This window comes from Gavialis gangeticus, unplaced genomic scaffold (genome assembly GCF_001723915.1).
Source record: "Gavialis gangeticus isolate Ggan-Ray unplaced genomic scaffold, GavGan_comp1, whole genome shotgun sequence".
NCBI lineage: Eukaryota > Metazoa > Chordata > Crocodylia > Gavialidae > Gavialis > Gavialis gangeticus.
In genome coordinates this window covers 45443468-45453682 of record NW_017729031.1, presented here as the reverse complement: position 1 = coordinate 45453682, position 10215 = coordinate 45443468, and the positions used below count along the sequence as shown (strand labels likewise).

Sequence of the window (10215 nt, the reverse complement as noted above, 5' to 3'; positions counted from 1 at the left end):
TTCTGGAAAGAAAATAAATTTTAAAATTTAAAGTTGTAAATGGTCATATCCATCACTGCATTTGTTTCCTGATAGGAGGAGCTGCAAGTGGGGTCTGTGGGGCTGCTGGTGGGGTCCAGGAGGGTTTGTTAGGATCAGGGGGGCCAGCAGGGTCCACAAGGAGGCTGAAGGGGATGAAGGGGCTCTCTCCCTCACCTCTGGGGACCAGGGGCTATTTTTAGCCCCCAACCTCACCCCAACCCCAGATGAACAACCCTCCTCTGGCAAACCAACCCCCCACCCCAATTTACTTCCTCAGCTCCTGGTACCAGTGAACACTAGTAAAACTGGCCCCAGGAGTAGCCTGTGGGATGATAAGTTTGGTGGGCTTGGGGTGGGGACTGGCTGGTCTGTGGGGGGTTGTCAATCTGAGAAAGGGGTCAGGGGGCCTAAAAACAGCCCAGTGCCAGGGGTGGGAGTAAGGGAAGCACAGCCCCAGGGCTGGGGCCAGTGTCTGGGCTTTTGCAGCCCTAGGGCTACACTGGGAACTGTACAGAAGTTTAATTAGATAGTCTAACCTAGATCAGGTCTGGTGAGACCAATCTCAGAGGTGCACTGAACACAGATTGGATCATCCATTTTTAGACCAGTTTAACTGTCCTGAACTTCTTCTGTACAGTTCACAGTTAGATCTACCTCACTAAGGGTGGTATCTAAGGGTGCAGACAAAAGTGATAATTTTTGCCTGATCTGGCCACAAAAAAAAGTTTATAGCTGTGACCAAACACAAGTGCACGGCTCCAAACAGCTTAAAAAATGGCCAATTGGGTGAAAATCTGACCCCCTCATTGCATGAGGTATTGGATAAAGATACTACAAAATGTAGTTCTTTTGTAACTTGTGTCTGCCAAGCTCCCAGCCTGTTACGGTTTTCAGAATGGGAGGGGGGAAAGGGAGCAGAGTGAGTTCAGTTTGGGATTTTTTCAGTCCCCTGGAGGGTGGGGTGGGTGTATTGCAGCCCTTCCCCACCCCCCAAGATGGGGGGACTCAACTCACCCACCCCACCCTTCAGCACCAGCTGGGGAGCCCCAAGAATGAGCTCCCTCCACTGCCTTTCACTGCTCCCATTCTGACAACAGTGAGCACTGGCAGAAAGCCTGGCCATTGCTATGGGAACCTGACTGCAGGCTCACAGTGCAGCTAGATTTCCCTCTCCCCTGGAACCAAGAGTGAACTTCTGTTTGGTCCAGGGTAATGTTGCAACTCAGAACGCTTTGCAAAAATCATTCTGAGTTACAGCTGGGAGCTGCACTCCTGTTTACACCCAAAGTGTAAGGTTCACACCTGGGTGAAATAAGTTAAATCAAGTGGCCATTTGTAATGTCATCCACCTCTCCCAAACCACCCCAAATGTCTGTATATACCCTATGGGTGAAATGTCTCTCAAGTCATTCCTATTTTTTTCCTGTAACCAGTTCAGCTATGCAATTGTGAACTGGATCCTGTTGCTGTTTCCACATCATAAAAAAGATTAACTATTTTCCATTTGTGGAGTCAAATCCTATCTTTGGTTACACTTTAATACTGTGAAAGGAAAGACAGAACAAAAATCAGGTGAACCTTTTGGTCCTACATTATCTTCAGTTTGAAATATCAGGAGGAAAAAAAAACAATCTAGAGTTGTATATAATGAATACCTCATCTGTCATTAGTGTTGCAATTGATCTCCCAATCTCATGATACTGCTGGCCTTTTCCCAGTGGTCCCAAAAGAATAAACAAAAACCTACAAAAAAGGCAAAACCAAAATATTTTAAGAATGAAAAGCTGAAATAGCTTAATGTAAAAACAAAACCATTCATTAAAACTTTAACCACAAGAAATAGTGTCAACAAAATAATAAAAAATAACCAGCCTCAGAGGATCCTTACACAATAATTTAAATATGTTGACATAAAAAATTGAAATTTACCCCAGAAACATATGTATATAATGAGCTTTGTTGCTGGACTGGGTTGTTTGAACTCAAATTTCCTTATGAACTAAACCCACATAGATAATCCTAAAGTTTCATGCAAAAATACCTTTGACAGAGATAGCTGTTCAATGTATTCATATGTATCACTCTTGCAATATTATGGAAGTTATCCCAAATATGCATGTGCACAACACTATGTAGGGTAGAAAAATAACACCCATTGCCTTTTGTTATTATTTTAACTGCATACTAAATCCCCTCTATTTCATACCCCAAATGCTTATCATCAAAGTTTGGACTGTGGAATATTTTACCATGAATATACTTGGGTAATAATCAGGATTCTTATAGTCAGAATCTGTCATTTGAAACATTTTCTGAATAAAAATAGGCATTCTTAAAAGGTTTCTCACGACTCATCTGGGATATGGGAAAACTACAGTCACATCTTATGCTGCAATCAGATGTTGTCTTTATGCTGCCATAAAAAAAGTTACGGCATCAAAAAGTCCAAGCAAACAGCTGTCCCTGACCCTTGTCATGCCACAAATGCTCAGAATTGTGGACACAAAAATAGGTGGTAAACATTGTGTTTCCTTTTACATGATGGATGTCTGTCTGCTTTATGGCAGGAGAGCATGTGTAGCCCAAAGCTCCCAGGGCTTCAGGAGTCTCATCCTGCGTACCCCAGGAATGCCCTTGCAAGATTGGGTTTCTGAAACCCCAGGAGCATCTGCCCAAGTTTCCCCACTTGCAGAACTGTGCCACGCTAGCCCCCCCAACAGGAGATTCGCTAGGCACATGTATTGCTCTCCCGTGCCCCGAGTTGGGACAAGAGGAGACATCTGTGCCACCCAATGAAGCCAATCAACTATGCTGGGGCACATTCTGGAACAAATGATCCTGCTCCAAGAACAATATCTGCTTATAGCTTTAGTCTGGCACAGCAGAGCTAGAACTCTGGTCTCCTGTATCCCAGGTGATACTCAAATTACTGGGCAACTAGCTTTTCTGGAGGTGTTTCTTTTCTCTCTGACCAAACTTGCATCCTGAAGAAAATATATCTCCTAACAGATGTTTCCTTAAAATTGATGTATTTTGACAAAAAGTTTTTGTTGAGATGAATTGGCATTTTCCAATGAACTATGTTTCAGCAGAAAAATCTCACCCAGTTCTACTAATATTCACCAAACATTTATATAAAATGTTTCACCATCAATGGAGCATTCAAACTGTTCAACCTACTTATTTACTACTTGGAGGTTTGAATGTTCACCTAAGTCGCATGGTTTTGTTTATTCTTCCTCAAATTTTTAAAACTGGCAAAAAGTGACTAATGAACAGAGCAACTGTGTCATGAATGCCAGGGGCAGGAATCAACTGTGGCCTTTGCCATAAACTCAGAGTAAATATTTGATCATTGCTGCGTTGTCCAGAAAGGTAACATAAGTGAGAATCAGTTTCCTTCTTGGTTCCTCCTCTGCTTAGGAAAGTAAATGGCTCCTGTTTTATCTCTACATAGGAGACATTCTCCAGTGCCTTGGTGCATCCATTGGTGGGATAAGGCCACAATTCCTTTCAACTGTGTAAGAAAATAAATGGAGTGACTGTGCCTTATTACCATTTTGGTCCCCATGATGCCTCTGTATATGGGCCACAATTTGGCCTTAGCAAGGAAATATTCAATCTTCCCAAATATTTGCACAATATTCAAGGGCTTCTGAATTCTCATTAATACCTAAATTGTTTACTATTATGTAATTCTTACTATTCTGATAACACTGTCATTGATTAGTTTTCCTGGACATCTCCACCCATTTTAGTTTTAATAAAATATTAATTATTCTCATGAAAAAACCCTAGAAGTTTTTCTTCCTCTCTTTCCTAGCTTCCTCTGAAAGAGGGAACAGAAGATAGAAATAAGCTGTGACACAGGAAAGAAAAGGACAAAACAGGATAACAGGGGGGCTGTGCAATATATAAATGCTGGAAAGAATTTCCATTCTCTCTTTTTCAGTTGTTTACCAGAGGTGCTGAGGCTCTTAAGCCATGTTCAGGGACCATACAAGGATTGGCACATAAACTTCTACTTCTAGGAAGAAACACAACATTGACCAACAGGCCTCAAGTTCCAAAACACACCCAAGTACACATACTTTTAAAAAGGCAGGAAAGATGCACCTGTTATAAGGTAGTAATCCAGTTCATCACCTGATAAACAACAAAGCTGAAGGATCATCCTGCTTTATAGCTCCAAGTAATACACTTTAGGAAAATGAAGGAGGACCGATCAATACTTACCTTGTTGGAATTGGAACTTCAGCTAGCCCAGAAAGCAATACTGCAGGGGACAACCTAACAAAAGCAACTACAGCACGATCCAGGAACTCTAGTTCTCCAACTAAAATGTTTGAAGCTTCAGCCCCAGGAGGTATCTTTTTCATGAAGTGTAGATCAACCTGGAAAGAGCACAGTGAGTCATCCAAAATGCTAACATATACAACAACCTCTTGTTTTCTATTTTGTGGGAACAGAGAACCTTCATTTGGTCACCAGCGATGGCACAAGGGTTTTTTTAATTAGTCTGCTTGTGATGTTCTCTTTCTCAAAAAAATTTAGAGAGAAATTAAATTCCTTCTTAGTGGTATGAATTATCATAAATTAGTAGCATTTGCCCAGCTATGCAATGGGAAAATATATAATCCTGCAGCATAGGCAACTTTTAATGTAACCCAAGGCCCTGCTCCATGTTACACTTAAGATGTTATTAACTAGTTAACCTAGCCACATGTTCAAACAATTAATGGTGTGATACAATGTGGAATAACTTTGTGGCTAGTTCATATTACTCCATTAATTGAACGTATGGCCAGGTATGCCCTTCTGTCTGGTAGCCCCATCAACTGAGGGGGCTCCTAGCCACAGGAGCTTGATACATAGTGCAGGGGGGAGTGTAGGTTGTGTATCCAGACTCCTCCTGCACCAGGAAAAAAGCATGATGGGATCTGATGCATGATCCCACAATCACTCCTTCTGCCATATGTGTGGAATGGCAGGAAGTACAATTGTGTGGATCACGCATCAGATCCCATTAGGCCTTTACCTGTATGTCTGGCAGGGACCTAAGTAACTAATTTACAGGAGCCAAACAAATGTTCAATATGCCATACTTTATTCTCTTATATTTTTTTTATAATGTTATTTAATAACAGTTACAGGAACCAAGGCCTCCATTTTGTGTAAGCAAGGGAAACCAATTCACTGGGTAAGCTTGCTGGACTAAAGCCCCAGCAAGATGGGAGATTGCCTCATATTTCAACAGTTTGTTCCTACCAGCCAAAATCATGTTATTGGTCAGGCTTGGTAGATGCTTTCCCATCTACCAAGCATGAGAAAATAAACTGTAAATATAACTGTCTAGAGGGGAGACTTTAACAATCAGAGTAACTATAAGTCTGAAGTTAGAGAGCAGCAATACTCAATATTGAGGAGATGGAGAAAGCCACTTCATCACCGAATGGTATCAAAAGCAAGGAACACTTTTATAAAGATTCCTTAGAGTTCCATTGGAACAATCTTTAAGCAAGGGTCAGACCCTTACGTACATCTAAGTATCCAACTTGTTTTAATTTAGGTTTGGATTGTCCTGGATGTTTAAACTATTATTTTCAAACACTTTACATAGATTTTAACATATCTTGATTGCAGTGATTTTACACTACTGTCTAGTCATTTCCCTGATGTTCAGAATAATTTATTTAATGTATAATTTCCACCGTATCACTCTACATAGTATTATGTAATAAAGTTGGAAATACATCAGTACATTATATATCTTGTATGTCTTACTTGACAATGCACTCATTTTTTTCATTTACTTTCCTTTTATTAATCTAAAAACAACAACAGTGACCAAATCCAACATAAACTGTTAAAGTGGACCATTTTAATGTCTATCTTAAGCCATCTGTCAGTACTAGTGCACATAGTTTTTGGTAATATTTAGAAAATTGTTTTCTTACAAATGGCTCTGGCACTTGATCAGAATTTAGACTAACAGAATTGCTTGTGTTATGAAATATTTTTCTAAAATCTTACCATCACCCAAAATCTCAAAGACATTTTAATTTTACCCTACTCTAAAAATGTTCCTTTTGAAAATATGACTGACACTTCAGAGCCAACTGTCAAACACCAGTATGAAGGACCAAGAAATACTCCACAGACATTTCTAGAGGAGCAAAGAATAAAAGAATATATTTTCCTATATCTAGTTAGTTAAGCACTGCTACAAACTTTCAAGAGAGCTGAGCTACTTTATTAAGCTGCAAACCTGGAGGTGTCTATGGAGGTCAACTAGAGATCTTGTTCCAGGCACTTTTTCTGAATTTCCCTGGCAACAAAGATCTCATTTTCTGTTCCATCTCAAAAGCAGTCTAGTGGACCTGTATTTACATGGAAATAAGTTTTCATATTTAGAAAGTTATTATGGCTTTGGCAAGCTCAGTAAGAGGGTTTGAATTCAGTAGGATATCAGACTACCTACTAAACTGAAGGTCAACAAAGCAGTGATAGCAATGACACTTCTGAGTGGCTATGAGGTCTGGCTGGTATACAGAAAGCACACTCAGCAGCTTGGGAGAGACTAAATGAAAAATTCCTGTGTATCTTGCTTCTGCTTAACAGGTGCATACTGATAAAGGGATGGGTGTTGAGGTTTTGTAACACATCAATTGCATGAATATGGCAGCATTAACGGAAGGCTCAGCTGTACTGGACTGAATATGTAGTCCAGCATGATAATATTCAAATGCCCAAGCAGTAGCCATGTAGTAAACTACAGCTTAGGAAGAGGAAACAGTTGCCCTAGGAAGCATTTTAAGAATACTTTTAAGTGGTATCTGGTACAAATCAAAAGCATACCAGCTGATCAATATGAATCTCTTGTTACTGATTGGCAGCAATGAGGCACCAAGGTACAGAAAAGCCTAATTCATTTCAAACATTTATGATGTGAGAATAAGCCAAAAAAGGATATAAGGGGAAAGACACATCAGCACTAAGAGACAGTTTTACAGGATGTGATGAAATGTGGGACTTGTGGAAAAGGTTGCATTGGCTTCCTCAGTCACAAGTACACCCACCACAGATCCCCTAGTACTCTGGTAGCACCACCCTTAGCTGCTAAGGGCGTGCAATGAAGGATATGTGAATCTCAGTAGATTAAAACATATGAAAAAATGAGGCAAAGGAGAAGGCTATAACATTGCCCTTTAAAATTTAAACTATGTTCCTATGCTTGAGACTCAGTCATCCCAAGCAGATTTTATTGTTTTTTGTTTTTCTTTTTATTGTGGTTTACTATAGAGGGATGTTTCCTAATGCCTTATTAGAACACCCCATTTATATTTCAAAAGTACTGAGGTATCCCAAATTATGGTTCCAAGTGGCAGACAAACACATAGTGAGTGTGTGTACATGAGATGCTTTACTGGCCATAGACTAACCTTTTCATTTTTTTTCCACAATAACTGACTAGATGACTTGAAACCGCTATCCATCTCTCATGCTAACAGCTAAAATATCTATAACAGTCAATTTGTAGAATGTAACCAACACAAGCTTCCCCAGATTTTTATGTATTTACTAGCTGAAACCTGCAAAACATTTGTGATTAATTTTTTATTGCAAAAGTATTTCTTTAAATGCAGGATTTTTAGTTATCCTTTGACTGAATACTTTAATGGAATCAAAACTTCTCACCCTTGACAAGGCTACATAAAGCGGTCCATGTATAAAACAGGCTTAGGAATATAAATACATATTTTGTCAAAACTCTGACCTTGTGACTTGTCTATAGTCATAGAATAAGAGGGCCCTTGTACATGTGACTAAGGCCCCTTGTACATGTGAGGAAATGGCATGTTTTAGTGGTTTAATTGCTCTTTTTTAAATGATTTAATTGTGTAACAATGTCCACGTTTGACACTTATTTTGATTTAAATGACTTTTTTACGTAGCAAACTAAAACACATCCCATGTATTTTAGTTTGCTACATAACGAGTTACAGCAGTATTCCTCACATGTACAAGGGCCCGATCTGGAGAAGGCGATGGGGTGGTGCATGGGGCCCTGGAAGCTCATGCATGCTTGAGGAAGCTTAGGCTTGGTGGGCTTCCAGTGCCCTGTGCACTGTCCCTACCATCTTCTCTGCCTGCCAGCACACCCAGACACCTTCCTGCCACCTTCCCAGGGTAGCCAACTGGTCTCCAGATGGTCCCAGGCAGCAGGAAGGTGGCAGGGACAGCGCACAGGTCACTGGAAGTCTGCCAAGAACCGAGCTTCCTCGAGCACGCCTGGGCTTCCAGTGCCCTGTGCACCATTGGATCTGGCAGGTGCTGCCTGTGAGCCGGGGCCACACTCGCACAGCTAGCACCCTGCCTGGGAAGCCCTGGGGGGCACTGCCATTGTAGAGGGAAGCTCTGGGCCCCTCACCACAGTTCAGGGGCTGTGTGACCCAGTGGCAGGCTCTGCTGAGGAAAAATAAAGTGGCAAGGGGCCTGAATTTTCTTTTCTTCTGGAGCCTGCCTGTGTCTCTCTTTCACTAGCTGCTGACTGGTTGTGCAGCCCCTGAGCTGCAGGGAATCCCAGTGCTTCTCTCTACGGCAGAGCCCCCTGGGCAGCACCCACCTGCTGGCACCCCAGCCAGGAGGTCCTGGGGGGTGTCACTACCATGAAGGGAAGCACCAGAGCCCCCTGTAGCTCAGGGCCACCTGCAGCTCACCCCCCAGCCAGAGGAGAGGTGGGCAGGCTCTGAGGGGGATAAAAAGAAAAGAAAAAGGATCAGGCCCCTCACCACTTTTTTTTTCTTTCAGTGGAGCCTGCTTGCTCCACAGCGGAGGCTGCTATTGATTAATTCTAGCCCTGACTCGCCTGCTTATCTGTTTGAAATGCCTAAGGATCTATAATAATAACTCACTTATTCTGTCTGTCCAGAGCACTCAATTGGTTGTTTCAATAAGCATTATGACTGGCTGCCAAGATAACCAATAAGAGTGCTCCAGACAGATAGAATAAGCCTATTATTATTATAGATTTGCATTTTTTCTTTTTTAGGAAAAAAAAATATGAATCAGTCAAGAGGCTTTTACTTAATTTAACAAATCAGGTAAAAAGAAATTCAAACAGAAATTGATTCATACCTCAACTGAAAAAACAACTAACCAGAAATGAAATAAAAAACAAAGCAATACTACTTTATCACACTCTCGATTCTGGGTGGTCTTACACTGTGATCAAATAGACAACATGTTTGGCCTATGATACACCATAACGTACAGACTGAGAGCCTTATTACACATGGCACTTTGAGCTGCTCAAATGATGACCAGTGTTAGTGCTAGCTCAAGCTTGGAGCAGTCACAATTTAAAGCTAAAAAGCTGCACAGTAGGGGTGTGTGAAACAGGCCATATTTGATTTGGATTTGGCCCAAATCAGGGGACAGTAATTCGATTTGTTGATTTGGATCACTGTCCCAATTTAATTCGGCCGAATCCAAATCTGAAGGTTTGATACTGATTCGGAGAGTCAGTGCTTCAGTCGTAGACACAGCTTTAAATGTTTTTTCTACATACCTTGAGGTACTAGGCGCAGCTTGTGAATGCTGAGATGGTGGGGTGGATGGGGCATCCCACAGAAGCACAGGGGGGCCCCCGTGTGCTCAGCGCTGGACCTGGAAGTGGACCGGAAGTCCCCCCATGCCCCACCAACTTGGTGATCAGCTGCAGGGGGACCCCAGGTGCTCCCCCCTAGGGACCTAGGGGGTCCCTTCCCCAGGGCAGGGGCAGAAGCTCCCCCAAGTGCTCACCGCTCCCACCTCCTAGCTTCCTAAAAGCATACAGGAATGTTTCCTAGCTAAAAAGGAGGCATACACCCAATGGAAGGGAGGGGCCATAACTAGGGAGGACTATACCTTGGTTGCTCGGGGCTGTAGCGGGGTGGTCAGGAAGGCCAAGGCAGAGATGGAACTGGGACTAGCAACCCAGATCAAGGACCACAAGAAATCCTTTTTTTAAATATATAGGGGGTAAAAAGAAGGTACTGGGTAAAGTGGGGCCTCTGCAGGACACGCTAGGAAATCTGGTTGTCACACCAGACAGCAAAGCTAACCTATTTAACAATTTCTTTGCCTCCATTTTTCTGAGCAGGGACCAGGTCACCCCCCCCCCACCGGGACCCCCGTAGGTCCCAGGGGAGG

At 42.1% G+C, this 10215-nt stretch overlaps 1 protein-coding gene across 4 annotated transcripts in view; it reads right to left on the bottom strand.

Annotated features, from left to right (window-relative positions):
• SLC4A10 (solute carrier family 4 member 10) overlaps positions 1 to 10215 on the bottom strand; it is a 423280-nt gene that overhangs the window by 99471 nt on the left and 313594 nt on the right. For all 4 annotated transcript variants that reach the window (XM_019522708.1, XM_019522705.1, XM_019522707.1 and 1 more), the window contains exons 8-9: positions 4258 to 4415; positions 1677 to 1764 (exon numbers count right to left, since the gene is read on the bottom strand). In XM_019522708.1, the coding sequence (XP_019378253.1) occupies positions 1677 to 1764; positions 4258 to 4415 (246 nt within the window). The remainder of the gene's footprint in view (positions 1 to 1676; positions 1765 to 4257; positions 4416 to 10215) is intronic.